Raw genomic sequence first — 24,441 nt, forward strand, 5'->3', positions numbered from 1 at the left:
ACCTTCTCAAACTAAAATGTTTGTATGCATTAAACAATAACTCTTCATCCCCCTCTACCATCAGCCCCTGGCTACCACTGTTCTACTGTCTTCCTGAATTTACTCTAGGTACCACAACTAAGTGGAATCCTACAGTTTTTGTCCTTTTGTGGCTGGCTTATTTCACTCAGCATAGTGTCTTCAAGCTTCATCCATGCCCTAACATGTTTCTATACCTCATCTCTTTTTACGACTAAATAATATTCCACAGTGTGTGTTTTTCACATTTTGCTTGTCTACTCATCCACTGATGGACAGTTGGATTGCATCCACCTTTGGATAATGTTGCTGTGAACATAAAACTGTTCAGTATTAAAAAAATTAAATTAAGCCTGCACATGGAATGGTACGAAATCTGGGGGAAAAGTAAAGAAAATGTTAACTATGGTTGTGTTTAGGAGATGAGGTTGTTTCATTTTTGTTCATTATAAATTTATATACTTCCTTTAACAATCACCTATTACTTTAAAGGAAAAAAAATGTCCTTTTTTAAAAAAAAAAAAACTTTTTTAAAAAGTTGACACAAGGAATGGAAGCAATATTCATGAGTTGCCTATTGTATGTGAAGCATCTTAGCAGACCTTAGTATACTTTTTGGTATACTGGAAGCTTCTGATCAGGATCCATACTAACTAATAAATAAGCAGATCATTAAATTCAGAAAAGAAAGGTCATCTGAAACAGAAGTGCTGATCTTCATAGAACATTAACCAGTCAGCTCACAAGCTTGCTTATTACCCTTATGCCCAACTGGATGAATTAAGTAGAGATCATTGCAAATCATCACCAAGAGCCTCCAAAAGCCACTGTTTTTTTAGAATTGATCAGGTATGCCTATTGCTATATAAGTAACTGTACCAAAACCAAAAAACAAAAACATAATAGTTGGTTAGCTTTCCTGAGTTCCTTCCCACCTTTTTGAACTCCTCAGCCTTCTCTTCTACTCTGTGACAAGGCTTTTGGTGGTTTGTGTCCCCAGGTCCGAAAGTGTATGTTCTCAAAGAAAAATTAATCTGAATGTCTTTCCATAAAAAGGATTACTTGAAAATGATCATTCTGTAAAGAAGAAACATTTCAGTTTCCTATCCACCATTGGACAGAGTGTTGGGAGGAAAGTCTCGTCCCCACCATAATGGGCACCAAATTCAGTCTCTTCCTGTTGGCATCTGAAGAACTCAGCCAAAGGTGGAGCAGAATACTTAAGTCATCAGACAATGTAGTCATCCTAAAGCCACCTTTCCTTGGTTCACGTCCCACCAATGAGAGAAAATAAGACAAAAAAATATTTAAAATCCTATGCACTAAATAAAACTAAAAGAATTCTTTTGAGAAACTGGAACTTGCTAAATTGAGATCTTTTGCAACTTGTGAAAGCAATGGTTTTGAATACTGATGTAACTGACTGCTCCTTCATAGCCTAGTTGAGGTCTCCTAGGTGGCTGTGACTTTAGGGGACTTATTTCTTCCTTGTCTACTTTCCAAATCCAGATGAAGGAAAGAAAGTGATGTAAAACAACTACAAAATGACTGCCCACACTCGCTCCACAGGCACTACGCGCCTTCCAGATGGCCATCTGAAGAGCTTAGGAATATATTGTCTATTCAGCCGCCCAAAATAAAACCCAGCCAGTTATGCACTGGGTGATTATAGTGTTCCAGCAACCATTCTATGCCAGGATACACTGGTTTAAAAAAAAAAAAAAAGTCACTGCCCTCATGGAGCTTACATTTTAGTGAAAAGAAAAAGTAATAAGTTATACAATATGTCAAGTGGTTAAAAAGTGTTACAGGAAAAAAAACAGGACAGTATAGGGAGTGCTATGGCTGGTGGGAGTGGGGGGTGGAGATATACAATTTTATATAGTAGGATAAAGGAAGGTCACTGAGAAAATAACATTTGAAAATTTGACCAAAATCTAGAACAAATTTTCTGGATATGTGGGGGGAGAGGTTTCCACATTCCACATTCCAATTCCACCTGCAATTACTATTCAAGTTTCCTCTGAATAGTAATTGCAAAGTCCCTGAGGTGAGACCATGCTGAAAATGTTCAAGAAATAGCAAGAAGTTCAGTGTCGCTGGGGCAGAGTGAAGACTTTGGCATAAAATTGCTGCCCTTTCACCTCTTCTCAGCTGAGTCTGAATGTTCCATCAGAAAATTTTCTCGCCACGGGAGCGGCCCAAGAAATGGCAAAAAGAAAAAAAGAAAGAAAATTTTCTCTAGGAATCAAAACTCTGTAGGTTAAAAAACATCTCTAAATCACTGAAGAGGAAGCTCTCTAGTCCATGTCAAGGGATGATAAAGCTCTACTAAAGCAAATGGGCAACAAATTAAGACATATATTAGGCTTAGCTTATACATCCAAGGAGAAAATAATTAAATGGACCAAAATCACTGTTGAACTAAGGGGCAAAAACAGGAGCAGGAGTTGACATCCATTGAAAGCCATAAACCAGAGGCAGTTGAACTTGTGAACATGGGTTTTGTGGACCTCAAATAAAACAGCCCATAAAGTTGAGATTAGCTCCCCTTTTACTAATAGGAAAATTTAGACTGAGAGCATTTAAATAATAGCTGATAAGTAGAATCGAGATTTGAACACGTCTAAATTTTTTGCTTTTCCTCCTGTAACAAGCTGCCTTGAAAACTTTAAGAGGTCTTTGAGTCCATAGCATTCACAACATGAGAAGATTCCGCAGTAAGCAGAGTCCTAAAACACTATTAATTCATTATTTCAGATGAATGAAGCTTTATCTGGTCTCATCTGACACTCTACCCATCCCATTATAGGGGTCCAGAGAGATTAAGTGATATTCCAAGGCCAAATGGTTATTCTGTGGCAGAGCGGGGAGGCCTCACTGAGCAGTGCATAGGGCACTGAGGCTGAAGGAAGAAGCATTTCCAACCCGATTCTCACTAAGTGTGTGTTTTGGAAATCCTGAAACTTCTCAGGACTTCGCTTTCCTCATCTGCAAAGTAGAGGACCTCAGGTAATGATTAAGTAAGAATTCAGACAATAAACCCACCACATAATTTCCAGGAGAATTATTTCTCACCTCTATAATTTAGTTATATAGATATAACTAGTTAGTCATGCTTCTTAAGTGAGAAATAGAGAGAGAGGTCTCTAATGCACCACGCTTCTCTCCACTGGGGCCAGACTGAACACACCCACACTAAGCAATCCTTGGCAGCCAATGCCAAGCCCTTTCTCTGGGTCCCATCTTGGTTCTCCCTGGCCACCTTGGTGTGAAAGGGTATATTATCAGCTTCTGCCACAAAAATGATGCACATCACGCATTACCTCAAAACTCATGGGTTTGCGATTCTGCTCCATTCCTGTGTCCGAAGCAAATCATATGGCCAAGCTGGATATCAAGGTACGCATGTAGGGGCTGGGGTGGTATAGAGTATACAGTTCTGATCTAGGGAACTGAAAAAAAAAAAAAAAAAAAGATTTACCAGTTCAAGTCTCCCTATGCTCTGCTGCTTGTCTTTGGCTTATCCCAAGCTATGCAGTTGAGACAACATGCCTAGAGCCCCAGTGGAAAAGATTACCATTTAATCTGCATATTTAGGGACTTCTTGAGATTTCAGGCTGTTGCAGATCTAAAGGATCCCTGACTCACCCAAAGGCAGAGAAAACAAGACCTCAGCCTTACAACTGAGAGTAAGATAGAATGAGTTCCAAGTAACCAATGACTTTGAGAAAACCCACAGCACTGATTTGCAGCTGACACAGGTGAGAACCTTGAGTGTGCATGAATTCCAGGGAGCTTTTACTTGTAAGTTCTTGCCAAGAAGGAAACAGAGCTAGAGAAGCAATGATGAATCTCTCCTAATAAGGTTCTGTTTTCTCCCCTAAGTAACTGGCCAGGATTAGGGAAAGAATCCAATCTGGAATAGAAATTTGAGTTATCAGATGCTCCACAACTAAGAACCTTCCAGAACCTCTCACAAACAGCAGTCCTAGGCACCTATGTCTGAAAACAAGGGCCAAATACTTTTTTTTTTTTTTGTCTTTTTGCCATTTCTTGGCCGCCCCCGCGGCATATGGAGGTTCCCAGGCTAGGGGTTGAATCGGAACTGTAGCTGCCAGCCTGTGCCAGAGCCAGAGCCAGAGCAATGCCGGATCTGAGCTGTGTCTGCGACCTACACCACAGCTCATGGCAACACCAGATCCTTAACCCACTGAGCAAGGGCAGGGATCGAACCTGCAACCTCATGGTTCCTAGTCGGATTCGTTAACCACTGTGCCATGACGGGAACTCCTACTTTTATTATTCTAAAGAGTTCAAGAGCTTTTACACTGAAACAAGTAGATAAAATATAGTTGACCCTTGTACAAAGCAGGTTTGATTTGTGATCATCCAGTTTAGATGTGAATTTTTTTTCAATAGTAAATACTACAGTTCTATAGGATTCAGGTTGGTTGAAACTGTGGATGCAGAACCTGGGATACAAAGAATTGATCCTCCGTGGATGTTGAGAAGCTCTGTAGATGGAGAGCCAACTATGAGTTATACATGGGTTTTCGACTGTAAGGCTCAACTATCAGTATTCCATACTCTGTTTCACTAAAAAGCATCGCATGTAGAAAGTCATCTTTCTTGCATCCCACTCTTTTGGGAAGGGGCTAATTTGGCCTTAGTTTTTTGTTGAGAAAAGAACTGAAAACATAGATACTTGTTAGGAGCTCTCTGCCGAAGTTGCAGTCCAGATCTGTTATTTCCGTGGTGTCCAGTTTCGCAATGAAACTCCTTGCCTAATACCAGGGTTCCCATCCTGTGGCTACCTTTAAGGAGCAGATCTGCAGGAAAGAAAGGGATATTCTGCATCCCCTTCTCTCTCACCAAAGGGACAGAGATCCTGAGTGTTTACGGCCACTTCCGGCAGCACCTCTCAGCATCAAAAGGGGGCGGGGGGTGCTGCTTTGTGAAATATGGCAGAGTGTGAGTGTGAACTGGGAAGGGCCTCCCTGCAGTTTTCCTTCAAAAACTGCTCCCTTGTGGAGCACGTTGTTTCCTCTCAGAAATTGTAATCTATCGCCACCTGGTGGTCCCTCCGTCGTCGTGTTTGAAATAGCAAGAACAGGGCGTCTTAAAAATGTGCACAGGATTTGCCCAAATACAAATTACTCTATTCCCTTTGATTAATTTCTTTAATATTAGAATATTTTCACCTTCTGAATAGCAAGTGGGAAGGAACCTTTTGACGACGTCTGAGAAACTCAGCTCTTCTTTAGAACTAAAGGTTGTAATTTCCGGAGTCCTCTCCGGAGGTGTTCTGGGGTTGGAATTCTCCTCCCTCGCCACACTTTTAACCCTTTCCTGCCACTGAGGATGTGGTCTCTTGCGAGTAGGGGTGTCAATATAGATAATTCCCAAAGAAAGTCCAGAATGATTTTAGGGAACTATTTTTAAAGTGCATGAACACACCGAAGAGAGTTATGTTTCGCTCTCACTTAAAAGCCAAACGTAAGGTTAACAACGTTTCCCACAGCTCTCTTCTCGGGAGACAGACGTTTAAACGATGAGCACTGCCATTCCCCCCCCCCCCTTTTTGGTCATAAATTAGATACTTAAAATAGACTTTAACGAGCCGGCTGAAATGAACCAACACTGTGGCTCTAAATTACCTTTCCTGGAGGCTAAAAATGCTACTACATGCGTCAAAAAAAATTGACGTTTCATATTTACTCACCTTGACGTGGACCATGTTTTATGCAGAAAAATCTCCCTCGCAGCCCGTTTGGGCGCCCCTTCCACTCCTTACTCCACCCACTCCCTTTTTTCCTTTGCCGAAAGGCTCGGCTCCAAATTCGGTTGGAATATCTTTAAACCTCCTGAGGAAAGGACATTGTGGGCGGCGGAGGGTCGTGTTCCCAAGTCCAGCCATCCTTGACCTAAAGGACGGTTGTCCTTGTAGGATATAATCGAGGAGCCCGGGCTGCAGCTCACAAAACCTCCATGCCCGGAAGAGAGAGACCGGAGAGGTCGCACTCAACCCCCTCCTTCTGCCTTTGGGCCTCCCGTTTCCATTTCTTCAAAGCGCTAAATCTTAGATCAAATGGAAACGAAACAGCTGGGCGGATACCACTCCCTTCCGGGTCACCCTTCACCACCGGTTCGAGTCCCTAGAGAGGATATGTTTTTCCCACCCCCATTATCTAAGGCATCTTCCTCCGGGAGTAATAAAAGATAAAAAGAAGAGTGGGAAGACACAAACAAAACTATAGATCCCAAATATTCTGAGGAGCCAAAAAACAAGCACAACCACACTCCTTGAAAATTCTCACCGGAGAGGAGAGAATGGAGCGAAATTCTCCATCACTACTACCCTCCTAACACGGGAAAACAAACACAGCAACTACTGCCGCGGGGAGGCAGAAGGACCAGCGTGGTGGGTTGGCCAAAAGCTGGAGACCCCAGGGGACAAAAGAGAGGCTTAAGCCGCCAGACCGGGGGGCTCTGTCCTTGGTGCTGAAAGAGCTGTGCCCTGCGTCCGAATTCCATGTGCTGAAACTGTAGAATTCCAGGCCCTCGGTTTCTTACCATCTCCGCTGAGCTCAAGAGTATGGGTTGGAATGGGAGATAATTAGAAACTAAATCAAAGCCATGAAGTCTCCAAGTCTGTAACTCTTCCTGCCTAACTGAAATATCCCTGAGTGCAGAGATAATATAAGTTGCTGGGACAGTGTACGCGCTATGAGAACAGCACCTGGCACAAAGTAGGTGACTGACAAACATTCACTTTAATTGATTACTAATATTTAATTAAACATTTTAAAATTAAAGATGAGCAGAAGCCTCCATTCCTTCTCCCTCCCCCCCATAAAGGAGAAAGGGAGGGATATCCTAGCAGTTGGACGGACTCAACTCTCATTTGCGATGCACAGTCTTGTAGGAGAATTCTTTCTCCAACGAGATTATTTTATTGGCTAAAACGTTAGGAGTGAGTGCTTTTTGGACACCGGGTCAGAAGAGGGGGTGGTTGGAAATGTCTCAGTCTAATGCCACAGGTGAAGGTAAAAGAATCTTTCTTTCTGGAAGAAGGTGGAGGAGACAGGGTGAGCGGGCGCCTTCCTGGTACAGCATGCCCTGAGTGGAGCCCTCCTCAGAGCGGCCTCTTTGCCCCGCGCCTCTTGATTTAGCACAAGCACCAGGCTCCCTGATTGGTGCAGTCATTTTTAGGGAGGCTCGAGGAGGGGGCTTATGCGGAATTCCGAGCTCCAACTCATAGTAAACCGCACATTTCAAGCCTTGCAGAGAAACTGCGTGGTGCGCGGTTTGAAGGGACGTTTCCTACGCGGAGTGGGCACGCCCACCCTTCCAGACCTGAGCTCTGGCACCTGGAGCTGACGTTACCGCACGCCCTCAATTTGGGATGCTTTTCCGTCCTTAAAAAGTGCCCGACTTTTTATTGTAAGGTAGAGAGAGGGCAGCAGTATTTTCTTTGGTATCAAGGGCAACGCGGTTACTTCAAACCTCACAACGAGATCGCTCTTACTGATTGGACTATGTCTTCCCAGAGCAGAATCTTCTATCTTCTTTATGGAATTTTCTATGCTATGTAAGATTTTCAGCATTCCCACTGTGTCGTGGTGAAAGGCAATAAGACCTTCAGAGAGAAGGAACCGGCCTCTGGTGGACCTGCAAGGCCGCAGATGTATCCATAAATAACCCCTGCCTGCCGCACCGCGAAAGGAAAAAAAATTTTTTTTTACTGTGAAAATGAGTAAAGGAATCACTGGTTACACGGTGTCATCCAGACACAAAAATCGACTTTGGCCCTAAAGAAGAAGAAACTGAGGTAGAGCAAAGAGGAGAAGATAAATTAGAGACGAGAGGATGGATAGCTTGAAAAGGCCGGAGACTAACAGCCAGGCTAGCCCCTCCAGGTGTTGACTGTGGCACAGGAGAAAAGACCCGGCTAGCATAGGGCTCTCGGTCTCTGGCCTCCTGGCGCCATCTGGTGGAAAATGTTCCGTGAAAGCCTTTTTACAGTGAGGGGCTTTCCGAAAGCGGTAGTTCGTTAAATATGTTTAAATATTGCAAAAGGAGAATCCTTAAAAATCGAAAGGGGGAGTGGAGAGAATTGGGCCTGAGCAGAGAGGGCCGGTCCGCTTCCCCTATCCCCGCCCCCGGGCCACCTCTCTGCTTGGGTTCCCCTTGTGTGTGGAGCTGCGCTCGTGCGTGTTATTAACCTTCAGATGTGATCAATCAGGAGGACTCCTTTCCCCATCACCAAGGGAACCAAAGCTAGGAGGGCGTGCCTAGTGGGTTGGAAACAGGACCCTTTTCTCTGCCAGTGGCACTGGGTAGCTGTGCTCAAGTCAAGTATTTCGAAAGGCTCTAACCTAGATGAGGAAACTGAAGTGAAAAGGAAACGTAGAGTCCTTTAGGGTCTGAGTGTTCCCCCCTCATCCCTGCCTCCTTCGCTTTTACAACAATCCTGGCTCCGTAAGTGAGCCAGCAAAGACACGACCCAGAGCGCTCTTTCGTTCAGGGAGGCATCGTGGGGTCGCAGAGCTGGGGAAACCTCAGGGGAAGAAATTGAGGCAAAGCAACTGCTCTTTTCTTCTCCAAGATATGGGAGTGGAGAAGAGCAAAAGGAGGGAGGAGCGCTCAGCGAGGCAGAATTATCTTTTCCGTCTCTTTACCCGATACTCTGCCTATTTCAAAAAACAGAGCGTGTTGAGTACGTTCTGGATTACTCATTAGGCTTTTTCTTTTCTTTTCTTTTCTTTTTTTTTTCCGGCGCAAACCCGTGATTTGGATTTATAATCGCCCTCTAAAGCTCCAGAGGCAGCAGGCACCTGCAAGGAGCCCCGCCGCTCTGCCGACGAGCTGCCCCCGCGAGCAGCGGCCTCGTGATTCCCCCGCCGAGCCGGCCCCCGCCTCCCCACTCCGCCCCCGCCTCCCCTGAAGCCCAGCAGCCGCCTCTCCGGATCGCTCTCTTCTCTTACTGGCGCTCGCGTGCGGGACGGTGCTACCAGGAGAGAGGCGGCAGCTGGAGGTGACGCCGGGCAGACTACGCCTGTGGCAGGGCCGGGCCCAAGCCAGGCAGATTGCTGGGCGCTACGCCGAAGAGCGACCGGAGCGCCCGGCTTGCTGTCGCCCAGCCTAGGTGGGTAAGCGCGCGGCCGCCGAATCTTCCCAGTTACTAGCCGCGACTGTTCAGCTGGGTCCTCTTCACCCGCGCGCGGTTTCTTGACCAGCCCCCACCTCCAGTGTCTGCCATCTGCCCTCCCGAGCAGAGTGCATCCTGCCTGCCCCAGTCCCGGCTCTCTGTTCTTGCGCAGCCCAGAGACCCCAGCCTTCGCAATCATCCTGTCCCCACCAGCGAGATTCATGCCCCGGGGACGCACAGAGGCTGAGGCTCGCACAGAAGTGGAGCGAGAGCGATTTTCCCCTCTGCTTCCCGGCTGCGAGCGCCGGTCTCACCAATGGGCTCCAGGCCAGCAGCAGCGGAAGGCGCGACTCCGAGCGGTAACCTGTTACTTCCCCAGATGCCGCGGTCTACCCGCTGCCCGGGTTGCAGTGCGAGTGCGCGCGTTGCGTTAGATGTGGGGTCCTTTGGAGGGTGTGGAAGCGGTGGCCAGCAGGCGCTACTCTGAAGCTCTTAGATCTACCCATATTCACTCGCACTCTGTCCCCTGGCCTTTGGCAGCCATCGCGCCAGCGTGGAGCGCAGAGCAGAGGCGTCGCGCACAGATCCCTGTCTACCGCCTCCAGCGCTCTGGGCGCAAGTTCGTTTCCCCAGTGACGTTCTCCTTTCTTGCCTCCCTCACCCTCTCCGGGTCTGTAGAGCGAGAAATCCGGGGACCTCAGAGACTTGGGTGGAGGAGAAATACAGAAAGCCAAACCGACCCTGTTCTTGGCTTCGAGATGGCTCAAAGCAGGGTGAGGCAAGAGGGGGGCAAGAGGGAGACAAGCAAGGTTCCTACTCGCTGCTTTCTGGCTGTCTGGACTACAAGGTGACTGTATTTCTTACCTGGCCAAGTCCGAGGGAGAACGTAAAGATACGGACCCTTTTTTCCTCTCACCTTGTCTCACCAAAGTCCCCGGTCCCCGCAGCAGTTAGCCTCCTTCTTTCCAGGGAATTAGCCAGACACAACAACGGGAACCAGACACCGAACCAGACGTGCCCGCCCCGTGCGCCATCCCCACCCCCCCAACCTCCCCGCCTTCTCTCCGCGTGCTGCTGAAAGCCCAATAAGGCTTGTCGTGGCTAGGCTGGAAAATCGCGCTCTGAGCCTTCCTAGCCCTCCTAGCCGAGTCCCCCGCACCACCACCACCACCCCCGCCCCCGAGACCCGCACTGGCCTTGGGTTCCCCTCCAGGTCGCCCAGCCGCGCAGCCAGACTGGAGAGCCGCCCGGGGCTACGTTGTCCGCGCCCTAGTGTGTCCGAGCTAGCGCGCACTCCTCCCCTCCCCGTCCCCAGCCCAGCGCACCCTGACCTAGCCACAGGGGTAGCTGCCCTTCCTGTCGCCTCTTTCTCCTCAGCCTGGACTTCAGCAGGAGCGTCCGCGCCTCCCACGGCTCAGTCGCCTCCCGCTCACCGGACCCCGGAAGCCCTCCCCGCACAGCTTTCGCTTCTCTTTGCAGCCTGCTCCTGCACCCGACCGGCCGAGGACCCCGGACAGCAGAGGCCCTGGGACGACCGAGCTGATGGCGTCTTCGACCCCTTCTTCGTCCGCAACCTCCTCGAACGCGGGACCGGACCCCAATACTACCAACCTGCGCCCCACAAGTAGGTCCTGCCCCAGTTTCCTATGAAATGGACTGCGGGGAAGATGGGGGCGCTGGGACGTGAGGAGGCTGCGCCGGCGGAAAGGAAGGGAGAGCGCGGAGATGATGGAGGCTGAAAAGAAATGGGGCCCTGAGCCAGGTCCCCACCGGCCGTCGTCGTTAGACTGTCAGGAATGCTAGTCAGTTCCAGGGTGCTAAGAGAATGGGGAACCACGCAGGGTTCAAGCGGCGGTGATCCATGAGGCTCCGCTGCGAGGAGAAGGACGCGCGGAGAGTGTTGTTTTGTTGTGTAGTGTGTGATTTCTTTGCTAGGCGAGACGACGAGGGTCAGTGCACTCGGGTGGTGTGAGAAGCCAGGAGGCTCAACGGGAATAGAGAGTGTTTTTGTTTAGTGTGTGGTTTCTTTGCTAGGTGAGACGACGAGGGTCGGTGCACTGGGGTGGTGTGAGGAGCAGGGAGGCTCAATGGGAATAGAGAGTTTTCTGTCGCCAGCTTTCGTTGATGCCTCCCTCCTCCTCCTCTCTCCCCTGCGTTGTGCTCGAAGTCTATAATCAGCGGAAATTTCGACGTTAATTGCAGCTTTTAGAAAACTCGGGGTCCCTAATTGCTCCAAATTTGCGTCGAGCTATTGACTGGTGAGGGAAAAGCCAGGGGCGAGAAAGGAGCATAAAATGGTTTGAGATTAAGCCTCGACATTTTAGACAATTAATTACATTTCAGAGACACACACAGAAAAGGAGCGGGCAGCATCCTGAGTGGCAAGAAGTAGGGGACCAGGAGGAGATCAGAAGGTTTGCCAGGGCAGGAGGAGAGAGCAATGCTTTCTTTGCTCTGGGGCAGAAGACTTGTCAACAATTGACATGTCCAGAAGAGAGAAGAAAAGGAGAACCTGATTAAAAAGGGGTGGGGAGATTTTTGCTTCCCCACCCTTAGCTCTGTGCAGCTCCTCAACCCGTATCCAGGATATCTTTAGTTCAGATTGATTTCCTACCTCTTCGTAGAGGCGCGGAGATGGGGGCGTTGTTTTCCTTTTTCCAATTTGAATTGAAATGCGCTCCTTCCATATATATGGCTCCAGACAGTAATGGCCCCAGAATTTCTATATAAAAAGACCTTTAGGGATGGCTGTGTGGTTAGAAGGAGGGCTTATTGCTTTGCTTTTATGGCACTTCCTATAAGCTTGAGAAAATGTCAATTGTTCCCATCAACGAAGGGGAGGGGGGTGTTACTGGGTAAGCACTCTGTCCAACCCCTAGGTGCTGCCCTTGGCTTCCCGGTAGGAGGCCTTCTCTTAAATTCTCAGGCTACATTCCACTTCCCTTTGCAGCTCCCTCTCTCCCCACCCCCATGCAAGCTACAATTACCCACAACAACAAAGAGGGGCTCGGGAGAGCCGCCAGCCTTAGTGGCATGTGAGCCGGGCACTGGCGACCAGTGCTGGTCTGAACAAGCCAAGAGAAACACAAGGCCTGCAAGTCTTTGTCTGTTGATCTGGCCTTGATGGATTTCTTTTCCAGTTCTCTCCACATTTCCTTCCCCTTTTTTGCTGCCTGGCAGGGCTGGGTGGCCGCTGTGTTCACCTACCCTTGAGTCCTGCACCCCTCCTGCACACCTGCTTCCCAGAGGCAGCCAGTGGTGGAGCCCATGTGCCCAACCCTGGGTCAGAGACCCAGCAGAGGCGCTGACCCGAGCTTTCACTTGGCCTGGCATGTCTGAAATTCCACAAGCCGGGGAGGTGGGGGAAGATAGCTGAGGATGGGGCCTGAGAAGAGCTTGCAGCACCTGTCCTGAGAATGCCTTCTGCACCCCACAACAGCCCAGATGCAGGGCGTGAACATCCTGGCTCATTCTCGCCAGCCTTTGCAGACACATCCTTTGCTGAGCCCTGCCTGTCCAGCTGGCTCTGCTTGTCAGCACCTCCAAGGCCTCCTGGGAGGTGGTCTTGCTCAATTGTACAACCTTGCTCCACCTCTTGCTCCAGAGACCCTTTTCTCATTGCCCTCTGCCACTCAGTTTTCCCTACTCTCTTTGTATCAAAGGGGCTCTCTCACTTCCTCTCCCCATCTCTCTTTCCCTTTCTTTCACCGTAATCCTCAATCCTACAAGGCAGTCCGATGGGTATGAACTCCGTCGCCACAGCTGAGTGACCTTGGAAAACTCTGCTAACCTCTCTGAATATCAGTGATTTTATTTGTAAAATGAGTCTTAGATAAACAGTTGTCTTGTTTTGTAATGTTATGAGGATTAGGTGAATTGGTGTTTAAAATGAAAGCACTCTATCGAGTGGAAATAGCTCTTTATTAGTTTCGCTTTTGCACCGATTTACTGTCCGTTGCAGGAACTCCATCTGTGACATGCTGTCTCACTGACGTCGGGCTGGTTCTTCACCCTGCTGGGGCTCTGTGATGCCTCGGGTTTAATGGATGTCACTCTCCTTATCACAGCCAACACTCGCAGTTGGCTGAAGGCACCAGGCTGGATGGGGTGGGGGATGGGAGCAATTGGAGGAGGCTTGCTTTGAGGAATCTGAAGAGAATTTTCCACTAGGCCCATCACACCAGTTTGAACAGGAGCTCCGCAGGCAGGCATCCTTTGCTCCCGGCTGGAAGTTGAACCCCAAGGGTAGGAGTTTGAGAATATAGTGGTGCCTGGGCGGGTGATTCAGACCCAGATGGAAAAAGTGGCTGATTCCCTTCGCCTTCCTTGCTCCAGATCCAAGATGTCCGAGGTTAATGAGGGGCAGGTTAGGAAGGGAGGGCAGAGGATAAGGACTGGAGGCTCACTATTGTCTTACCAACTCCCCCGGACCCACTGAAGAGCAGCCATGCGAGCCCGATCATCTAGTCAAATACTATTTTTCACCCAATTAATTCCTGAACTCTTCCGCGACCCCATTTCATGCCAGTTTATTTTAAGCTGCCACTCCGCTGGAGACCCGCCAAGAAATTATGAGACGTGTTGGTCCCAGATGTCTCCGTGTTCCCTTTCCGGGCTGCAGTGGTTGCCCTTTGAGTCTGCAGGGTGGAGACCAAGGGACAGGGCCTGCGGGTGGGGCTGGGCAACTCCGAAGGGCTGGGCCTGGCCCCTTCCAAGTGGGGTCAGCCCTGCCCCACTCAGACCCCGCCTCGGCTGCTACTCTACTGGGGTCACCTGAAGGCCGGGTGGGGCGCTGGGTACATGGTCTCTCAGAGACACTGTTCTGTACCTGAGGTAGGAGCGGGAAGGGAGTGTGGTGGGTTGCAGGTGGGCACCCCAGTCTGCCCGTCGTCGGCCCAAAGATCTGGCTCTTTGCTCCTTTCGGGAAGGAGCTTTGGATTGAGCCGCAAAGGCGAAGACCTGTCCCCACCTTTCCCAGAAAACCTTTGCCCTCAGCCGGGTCTCCAACTGACCGCACAAGCCTCACTGATCGCACCTCTCTTGCTTTCTAGCCTATGACACCTGGTGTGGCGTGGCCCATGGATGCACCAGAAAACTAGGGCTGAAGATCTGCGGTAAGTGAAATGGCCTACTGGGGCCCCGCTGGACGGTGAGGCGAGCAGGCTTCGCGGGTTTGGGAGAGTGGGACTGGGACGTAAGTGGAAGGGGATCCTGGCTCTTAGGTCTGGTTTTCTAAAGTGTTTACAGCCCCGACGCCCGGAGAAGACGCTCCTCTTACTGGTCTTGACCCTCCTCTCCCCTCTCTTGATAAGTCCCTGAGGTACCTTTTCCGAGGGAGTCCCCGGGGCCCCTTGAGACTACTGGGCTTCCCCAGCCGGCGCGAGCGCGAGCACAGCGCCCCCGCGCGGCAGCCCGGTCTTTCTTGCCCCGCACCGGGGGCCGTGCTGATCCCGGCACCGGGCCTGCCTGTCCCGAAGGCGGTGTGAAAAGGTCTGGGTTTCCAGAAGAGCAAGCCCAAGGTGAGATATTCGCCTTAGGGGTGGCTGACACGTCTTACCCCTTTCCGCTCTACCATCACGCTTTGAAAGTGGCTTTCTCGGCTGAACATTTTTGCCCCGAGATGTCACAACGGATTCAGATTTCGTTCTTTGAGGCCTCGGAGGCCAAGAGAAAAGATTGCCTGCAGCCCTCGGTGGCCTGCCTGGAGGAGGTGTAGGCGGCCCAAGATCGAGGGTTTGCTGTGCTTGTCGTTGGAGGAGAGAAGGACAGGGAAAGGGGGCAGGCGGGGCGGGTGCGGGGAGCCGCAAGAGGGAAAGGGGTATCCGGTACGTTTGCCAGAGAGGAAGGAAAATAGATCTGGGAGCTGGAGGGGAGAAAAAACTGCTCTCCGGAGACATGACGGTCTGAAATGAAAACGCCCAAGGGGTGTAATTTTTTTAAAGGAAAAAAGGAAATTTGTTCGAAGGGACACAGCTGAGTGGCTCCGGCTGAACAATGAGGACTTGCTTTCCTTGCTACATTTCACCGTCTAAAATCTCTAGCCTTATCGGGCCAGAAAATACGGACGTCCCCGGGCTGGGGGTGGAGAGGCGAGGGAAGATTAACGAGGGGCTTATTAAAGGGCCATCCGTCAGCTGCTGCAAGAGGGAGATAGCGGCGGAGCCCGCGCCGCCTGTCCGCCCGCCCAGCGCCGGGAGCTCCCGAAAGCGAGCAGGCAAGCGGGTGGTCTCTGGGCCTGAATTTCCCAGCTGCCCCGCAACCGGGGACCCCAGAGCGGCGGCAGTTTGTGGCTGGAACGAGAGGGGCTATTTAGCAGCTTATGGGAGTCGCCCTCCCTTCCCCGCTTTGCCGCGCAGCGCCCACCCTGTGTTTCTGGAGCTCTGTCCCCTTGATCCCAGAAGCATTTACGGTGAGGAAGGGTTGTTCAACTCCAGGACCCAGCCATTTGCAGGGAAAGCCTAGCCCTGCGGCGGGGAGGCCCTGGGGTTTGGCCCTCTCCCCAGCACTCGAGGCCCGAGGGGCGAGGCTGGGGCCAGGTCCCTGCGCGGGGGCAGCTGGCGGTGGCCGAGCTTTGTTCTATAAATAGCCCCCTCCCCCCAGCCGCCATTCCCAGCTTAATGGCCCGTTTCGCGCCAGGTCCCTTCGGCGGCCGTGGCGCTCGGCTTCAGCAGCCGTCATTGTCATGCAGCCGGGCAAGCAGAACTGAGCGAGCCCAGGGCGCCCGCCACGGTCGAGGACAGGGTGGAAGAGGTTTGGGAGGAGGGCTGCCTTCCCTGCGGAACTTGGCTTGCCTGGCGGGCGGCTTTCATCCATCCCTATCCCTGCTTCCTGGCTTCGGCCCCGGGGTGGTGTCCCCTGCTGCCCCGACTGCAAGCCCTTGGAGTCTGGGAGAAGAAAAAGTCTAAAGACCCTTCCGAGGACGCACCTGAAGTGCCGGAAAGGGTAAAGGGGCAGGCGCATCCCCGGTCAGGGCATAGGTGTCCAGGAACAGGGTTAAGGGAATAGAAATTTGCATCACCTTCCCCTGAGAGAGGGATCTTGGTCATTTAGGGGCTACCATTCTCGGGAGTTTCTTCTCTTTCTACCCACCTCCCCAATACTGATTTCAGGAAAGTTGCAACCCCTGTGACAGGAGAGGGCTGGTAGTGTGTTGAGGGGAAATTGCTTTCTGCTAAAATCCTTGTTTTGAGGGCCACCAGTTAGGAGACTTAACGTTAGGTTTGATTCTGAAAGAAGGCAGAACACCAGGAGGATTTATTTTCCATACTTTGGGCCAACTCTGGCTTTCCATTTTAATCTGGTTATCGAAGCAAAGTGCAGTCTTTGGTTTTGACCCAAATCCGCAGCCCCTTCTTGTCCTCCACACACAGATTCTTCCACTCCCTTCATCCCAGATCCTCATGGGCTTGAAGGGGGCCATCTTGACCCAATATTATGCAGGTTGATTTGACTGTTCACCTTAAGACAGCTGAGGGGCTAATGGTCATCTCACTTCCAAATCCATTGCCCTGGATGACTCCTGTTAAGCATCTTCAGTGTGTTTGCCAAGATTCAACCCCCACCCACTCTCCTATCCCCTGTTCTGGATCCCCACCCTCCACTCCCAAGAAACAAAGCCTAAAGGAAAGCCCCTGGTCTCACCAGCAGAACCCCTCTGGAGGCAGAATCCCCCCGGGAGAGCAATCAGCCAGAAGAAATGGAGGGTCTTGCCAAGAGATAGAGTGGGATGGCTGCAGGCATGGTGGCATGACCTAAATAGAAGCAGATGCAAGGAGCCCTAAATTCTGGCTCTGGGTTCTGCTATCTTCGCAGTGTGTCCTTGGGCCTCAATCACTTCTTTATGCAGAGGCCCCCAACCGGCTGCCAATTACAGTCCTGAGCTGTTTTATTTAGCCCATGCAGAGTATGTGTGTGTGCTTGTAATGTGTGTGTTTAATTTTGTGTCAGTTGCCAACTTTTAAACATACAGCGACTTCAAATATTCTGTATTCATGGATTCTATTGAAATTAAAAAAAAAAAAAAAAAAAAAAGGTGTGTGTGGTAGGGAGAGAGCTGGCCCAGAAAAATCAGGAAAAGAGCCCCTTCCACTAGGGAGATGCAGCTCTGTGCTACAGCTTGGTAAGCAAGAGCAGGGGGTATGGGCTTTCAGCCTCCCATGCCCCCTGGGCCATGTGCCCTTTTGCCAGGCACAGCTCAAAGCCCCACTTGGAAACAACGGTCTTGAGCTGGGTGCACTCAAGTTCCTCACACTTTCCCCGACTCACAGGGCTGATGAGGCCTTTGAGTCTGGGGCAGCATTGAGGAACCAGCAGTGGGATCTCCCCTTGGTCCAGAGGTGGAGTCATGACTTGGCTTGCCTCCTATTCTGCCCTTGAAGCTCGCCACAACCTGCCCAAAGCCAAATGCAGCATTGGCTCTCCTTGGCTTACCTATCTGCCTCTTAAGAATGTTGAGCTGAGTTACCAGTTACTCAGAGGCTTAAACTGTTAGTTACTCAGAGGCTTAAACTGTGTCCTCACAGCTGAGGGGTAAAGCAAGAGGGAGTAACAATCTGCTTCAGTCTCGGGGACCTCTGCTTCCAGGACCCCTTGCTAGCCAGGGAAGTTGTCAGAGCACTGACCTCACTGTTACTCACCACCTCATCACCCTTGGAGAGGCAGACTGTTCCTTCCAGAGTCTCTCAGTGTCCAGAGAGACCTGAGTCATTGACTTTTTTCTTTTTTCTTTTTCTTTTTCCTTTTTTTTTTATTTTTTATTTATTATTGTGTGTGTGTGTGTGTGAGGCTCCCAATGTTTTAGAAAACAAATACCTCCCAAAAGATTGTTATTCCTATAGTATATCCATTAAATGTTTATACTGGCAAATTAATGGTTTTTAATGCAAATTATAATGCAGTGTAAATGTGCTCTTCATAAGATAATTACAAGATGTGTAGAAAACACTGATTCCTAGTGCACTCCAGGAAGAGTGGTCCAGGAAAGGGATGCAGGTTTAAAGTTATGTCAAAATTGTCATCTTTTATCTCTACCAGGACACCTGTGGGAAAGCCTGTGTCCAGCCCTCCTTTGGAGAAAATATCTGAAGCCCAAATGGGAGCCCTAGGTCCTTTCCCAGAGGAAGGGAGTTGCTAAGGCAGAGAGACTTAAGAATTTTCCAGAGAATGAGTCCAAGCCAACCAGAGGTCAGAGCCCTGTGGAGCAGGAGTTCAGCTAGGCAGGACTTTGTCTCCATTACGGCACATGGACTTGGCCTTGTCAGCCTGGCAAGTCCCCCAGCTGTCTGTTCTGGGCACGGGGGAGCAGTCTCACTCAGGATCCAGGTGATCATGCATCCCTCTGGCAAATAGGTGCTGGCTTCTGCTTTTAGACTCGAGAGGTTTGGAGGAGGACTCAGAAAGGAGGAGAAGAGGTGAGGGAGGGAATATACCTCCCATCTTCATTTCCAAGCGTGGAGCTCTGTGACAGTGTATTTCCCCCTTTTGATGTCCTGTGGGGCTTTAGTGATAAGTTTTAAAGGAGTTGGGAACAATTAAAGGCCTGGTGCTCCTGCCTTCTGATTCTTCCCTCCAGAAATAGCCCTCCCCCACCCCTGAGTGGGAGGATGCTAATCACACAGCCTTCCCCCTGCATCCCTCCTTCCTCCACCCCCCACCGCTGAATTGCAGTCCTGGGGAAATAAAGCTGAATTCCCCAGAGTAGCTCGCCTCTCCTTGAACCTCCTGGAACTTCCCTCCAAGCCTGCCTTGTGACGTTGTGTGGCTCCCCAGCGATCTTGGTATCTACAAGAGACAGCTTTGGGGTCAGCAAGAAGCTTAGCACTTTCTTCCTCTTTTCAGGGCATTGCATGTCATACTAAGATTGAGGCTGAATTAGAGGGGATGCTGAGGGAAGGACCAAGCCTGCAGGCCCCAGGCTCCAGAGGGGACGGGCAGAGGTACCGAGGGGTGAAATGTGCTTCAGGTTGGCAGGATCTCCAGCGCTTTTGGCTCAGCCTGCTTCTGGGTTTGCTCCTGGTGGTATTTGTACTGCTCACCTTGGGTGGGAGAGATTTCTGCTCCTGAGGGGCAGAGGGGAGGCACTTTGAATCCCACCCTGGGCTCAGAGTTCATCTCCGTCAAGTTCGTGGATGGTTTTCTAGCTTCATTACATTGTTGGTTACCATCTGCCAAACTGTAGGCTCCTAGAAAAGAGGGGAACTGTCTCATTACTCTTGGTTCCCCATCCTAAATGCTTAGCACAGATCTTTTCCACAATAGATGCTCAGTAAGTATTTATAGAATTAAATGTCACCACACATACAATTTTAGGCTTTTCTTGTCTCTTTCCCCAATAGCTTTATTCTAGGAGACAGGGTGCTGCAGGAAAAGTGGCACCTCAAGTTTGGGTCAGAAGAATCAAACTTACATTCAACCCTGGTAGCATTTACCTGATGCCCAAGAAAAGCATCTTCCCCAATCCTCAATACTGGTCCCCACCCCCTCCTGCCTCTGCTGGTCGTCACCTCCTCCTCCCTCCAGTTGCACAGCCCATAAACGCAGTGCTGGCAGCATCCTCTCCGTTTGCGTCCCTTCCTTTAAAACCCCATCCTGGGGCTGGTTACTGGAGTGGAAGCTGTCCAATTGACTTAATTCTGCGTTCACTGTCATGTTCAGAGAGGAGAATGGGCTTCACTTACTGTTTTCCTCTCTTGCATGACTGGGTCTGTGCCACTGATGACACTTGGCACTGTCCCCTCCCCGCCTGAAGGCGAGCAGTGCCAGAGCCCTTACATATAAAACCCAGACACTCAGCTTCTTCTCAGGAGAAACCCTGCTTGGAGAGTCGACCCAGGCTAGCATCTGACCCTCGGAGGCTGGCATTTCAGGGCACTTCCTCTGACCCAGCTTCCTGTGCTGCAGGCTTCCTGCAAAGGACCAACAGCCTGGAAGAGAAGAGCAGGCTTGTGAGCGCCTTCAAGGAGAGGCAGTCCTCCAAGAACCTACTGTCCTGTGAAAACAGCGACAGGGATGGCCGCTTCCGGCGCACAGAGACCGACTTCTCCAACCTGTTCGCTCGAGGTAGTCCCCACCCCCAGCCCCACCCCCAGCCCTGGTGCTGTCCAATAGGTTCCTTATTGGAGCGACTTTACTTTTTCCTGAAATTTTACTTCTTTTTAGCAATTCTGCCATTACTCTGTCTGACCCATTTCAAAACTGTTTTTCCAACATTTGAATATGAAATACTCCCTCCTTCCTCCCTACTGTCCAGGTCTCCATCATCCAAAAGCTGGATGAGACAACTATAAATGCAATAAGTTCATTGAATGAAAAAAAAAAAAAAAAAAACCTGGATGAGGAGTTCCCTTCTTGGCTCAGTGGTTAGCGAATCTGACTAGGAACCGTGAGGTTGCGGGTTTGATCCCTGGCCTCGCTCAGCGGGTTAAGGATCTGGCATTGCTGTGAGCTGTGGTGTAGGTTGCAGATACAGCTCAGATCTGGCATTGCCTGGCTCTGGCGAAGACCAGTGCCTACAGCTCTGATTAGACCCCTAGCCTAGGAAACTCTATATGCCACAGGTGCGGCCCTAGAAAAGACAAAAAAGAAAAGAAAAGAAAAGAAAACAGAAAAAACAAAAGCTGGATGAAGGCAATCATTTAAACAGCCAACTCTAAAGACACTTGCAGGGAAAATATAGATTCATAAAATCTCAGAATCCAAAGAAATTTTTCACATACGAAAATCCAGTGATTCCCTTAATAGCACTTATTCTCTAAGGGTGGTGGCAGCAACAACAAAGTCACCCTGTGGGGACACTGTGTCACTGCACCTCACAGCCAAATGCTGTCCTGAAACTCATTTTCCTTTTGGAGATCTTCCATTCATTACTGCTGCCCCCACAACCCAGGTTCAGGAAGTGCTTTCCCAGTCTTTCCCAACCAGCTCAAAGGTAAACCCACCACCACCCCTTTCCAGGAACACAAGCAATGGAGGCCAGACCAGAAGAGTACACAGGCTCACTAAACCTTAGAGAGATGATCCAAGGAATAGACACAGAGCATCATATGTAGCCATATGATGTCCTTGAGCTGTTCTCGAGCTGTGGCTGACAACTTCAGTTGGAGCCCCCTACACCTTTCCTCCCTGGCAACACCCCCAGCCTAACTCTGCCTAACAGAGGCTGGAACCCACAGTCACCTCCAAGCATCCCGAAGTCCAAGCCCAAAAGGATAAGGTCAAGAGAAAGGCAGGAGTTCCGTCTTCCACCTTCCTGAGCCTTGCGTTCTGGCTCTAGCTTTCTATCTAAGGACAGCCTAAAGGGAGTTCCCGTTGTGGCACAGTGGAAATGAATATTACTAGTATCTATGAGGATGCAGGTTCAATCCCTGGTCTTGCTCAGTGGGTTGGGAATCCAGCATTGCTGTAAGCTCTGGTGTAGGTCGCAGACTAGGCTGGGATCCCACGTTGCTGTGGCTGTGGCATAGGCTAATAGCTGTGGCTCCAATTTGCCCCCTAGCTAATAGCTGTGGCTCCAATATGCCCCAGGTGCAGCCCTTAAAAAAATAAAAAAATTTAAAAAAAAACGACACCCTAAAGAACCACTCTCTTCAGGGGAACCTCAGCCTCTACCCACAGAACCTTTTCCCTCCACCAGCAACAGATCGAGCACATAGTAACACCAAACCAGAAGCCCAATATCTAAGCCAGATGTACAGGGACATACCTGATACTAAGGGAGCAAGAGAAAAGCCCTGTGCATCAGACACCTGACAGGTGCCCAGATGGACAACTGAGGTGGCAGGATGCTGGTGGCTTCTCAGAATGTTCCATTTATGAGCAGCCTAATTATCAGAAAGTCTGTGAACCCTCAGAGAGTCTATGCAGAATTTCTATGTACATGCTTATGTCCATTTTTCTAGTGAGATGGCACATCAGATTCTCACTGTGCATGTGTCTCTGGGAAGAAAATTCAGTCTATGAAGACATCATGGATATTAGGGATTCCTAGCCAAGGAAACCCAGACATGAGCCAGGTGATAAACACTCACTGGCTTTCCTCCCTCAGATCTGCTTCCAGCTAAGAATGGGGAGGAGCAGACCGTGCAGTTCCTACTGGAGGTGGTGGACATACTCCTCAACTATGTCCGCAAGACATTCGACCGCTCCACCAAGGTGCTGGACTTCCATCACCCGCACCAGCTGCTGGAAGGCATGGAGGGCTTCAACTTGGAACTCTCTGACCACCCCGAGTCCCTGGAGCAGATCCTGGTTGACTGCAGAGACACCCTGAAATATGGGGTCCGCACAGGTAAGGGTGAAATCCAGGTGGACACTCGGTGGCAACTTTGCCCCGTGTTAGACCTTTGCCAGAAGCCAGGATGTCTAAGTCCTATTGAAGGAGAAACATGAGCCCTGGTGAGGAAATATAGCAAAGCGATCCATGACCACAGAAGGACCAGACGCAGTGGCGGCTGGGGGAAAGCCGGACTCTAGCAAAAGCCCATCATTTATTTAGTGTTGTAAAAATTGATTTAAAAGATATAAATGCAGGGTTCCCTGTCAAGTTCTGCATAAAGCGTTTTCATTCTTGGTTTTAGGCTAGTCCCAAGCTAAATAGGGCAGAAATATCCATCTCTTACCTCTTTTCTCTCTTCCGTTTTCATGCCTAGTTCATTCCAATAAATCCTACCCTTGCCTGTCCCTGAAACTGGGGAGAACCAGACCCATTTCCTTTGCTTTCTAGATTAGTTTCCTAGGGCTTCCATAATAAACTACTACAAACTAGGTGACTTACAGCAATAGAAATGTCTTCCCTCACAGTTCTGGAGGCTAGAAGTTCAAGATCAAGGTGTCTGCTGGGCCATGCTCCCTCTGAAGACTCTTGGGAAGGATCCATTCTTCAACTCTTAGCTTCTGGTGGTTGTAGGACTTCCTTGGCTTGTAGATGCATCACTCCAAACTTTGCCTTCACCGTCACATGACATTTTTCACGTGTGTGGGTGTCCACAGTTCTCTCTTCTTTGAATTAGGGCCTGCCCCAATTCAGAATGGCCTCATCTTAACTTGATTACATCTGCAAAGACCCTATTTCCAAATAAAATCACTCAGAGGAACCAGGGGTCAACACTTGAACGTATCTTTTACAGGACACAATTCAACCCAGCACATTTTCTATGGGCTAGGCCAAAAAGTCACACATATACACCCTTCTTATTCCACTCCCTCCTCTGGAGTTTAGATACCCTGGGGCACCAAATCCCATCTCCAATAAGGAACCCTGGAGAAAGCCCTTTTGCCTCCTTTTCATGTTCTAGGAACCTTCTCTACTCAGCAGTCTTGACCAAAGTGGTGACTTTCCAATAGCCTCAAGTTCAAGGACTTTTGGAGTCTCTGACTGGCCCTCTCCAAGCCTAGGAATGAAGCCATGGTTTCTTTTCCCGTCTTTCCCCACTGTAGCCTGGCTTTCCTGAGCTCTTGGGCAGACAGATGCACAGAAATTGGCTGTCCACAGCATAGATGTCACCACAGGAGAGCCCCTGAGCCCCTAAGGCCTGCTGTTTTTTCTTTCTCTCTCCCTCCTTTATTATCCTGCTCATTCTTCCTAGTCATTTAAAGATATGACCGGGAAGGTTGTGGTAATAGAGCTAAGTAAGGCTATTGGATGTCAAAAGCAAGTGTTATAATGAAATCATGAGGCTGGCCAGAGAGACATTTTTAAATGAAAAAAATCCCAAACAGCTTTTGAGGTCTGCCAATACCACTGTAGTAAGTGCAGATTCCTTGACTAACTGCAGGATGGACAAGACTCAATTAAAGTCTGTGCTTGATTTTTAAAGAAATGCATGGTCTTCAGTTTCATTACACCTTGGTCTCACGGCTCATCTATTCCTGATGGAGATTAAGTAGTGTTATTTGGCTGAAAAAAAACAAAAAAAGAATCAGAATTCTCCATGTATGTTTCAGCTCGACTAACTTTGGTTCAGTATTTTTTATTTTGTCCATCTTAACCCATCCACTTCCTCAGAGAGCTGAGGCCACATACTTTTATCATGATCACTCAGAATAGTGTTGCCCCACAGAGAAAAATATGTGGATTTGTCATAATAGCAATTCCTATTGCCCTCAAAATTAAAGTATCACATGCTCAGAGAAGCATGGACTCTTATTAGAATCCAGTGTATGAATGCACGTGGATGTTTAGCCTGCAGCCATCCATCCCTATTCTTCAGATAATTTGTATTTGTAGAGTTTATAATCTTTAGGCAGAGTGACACCTGCATCTCAGGGTATGG

At 49.5% G+C, this 24,441-nt stretch overlaps 1 protein-coding gene and 1 long non-coding RNA gene across 4 annotated transcripts in view; one reads left to right on the plus strand and one right to left on the minus strand.

The window, feature by feature from the left end:
* Positions 1-6,398, minus strand: part of LOC106506278 (uncharacterized) — a 144,957-nt gene extending 138,559 nt beyond the window's left edge. For both annotated transcript variants that reach the window (XR_014829530.1, XR_014829529.1), the window contains exons 1-2: positions 5,744-6,398; positions 3,345-3,473 (exon numbers count right to left, since the gene is read on the minus strand). This is a non-coding gene — a long non-coding RNA (uncharacterized LOC106506278). The remainder of the gene's footprint in view (positions 1-3,344; positions 3,474-5,743) is intronic.
* Positions 6,399-8,993: 2,595 nt separating this feature from the next.
* The window catches only part of GAD1 (glutamate decarboxylase 1), a 42,984-nt gene continuing 27,536 nt past the window's right edge, over positions 8,994-24,441 (plus strand). Inside the window, exons 1-6 of one of the 2 annotated variants that reach the window (XM_005671944.4) lie at positions 8,994-9,169; positions 9,345-9,531; positions 10,652-10,796; positions 14,224-14,286; positions 20,072-20,230; positions 22,215-22,457. In XM_005671944.4, the coding sequence (XP_005672001.1) occupies positions 9,394-9,531; positions 10,652-10,796; positions 14,224-14,286; positions 20,072-20,230; positions 22,215-22,457 (748 nt within the window). In that variant the 5' untranslated portion in view covers positions 8,994-9,169; positions 9,345-9,393. 2 annotated transcript variants of the gene reach the window in all.

Source organism: Sus scrofa, chromosome 15 (assembly GCF_054392235.1).
Source record: "Sus scrofa isolate SSC_HxYL_T2T_F1_AM1 chromosome 15, Sscrofa_HxYL_maternal_Yorkshire_Landrace_v2.0, whole genome shotgun sequence".
Lineage (NCBI taxonomy): Eukaryota > Metazoa > Chordata > Mammalia > Artiodactyla > Suidae > Sus > Sus scrofa.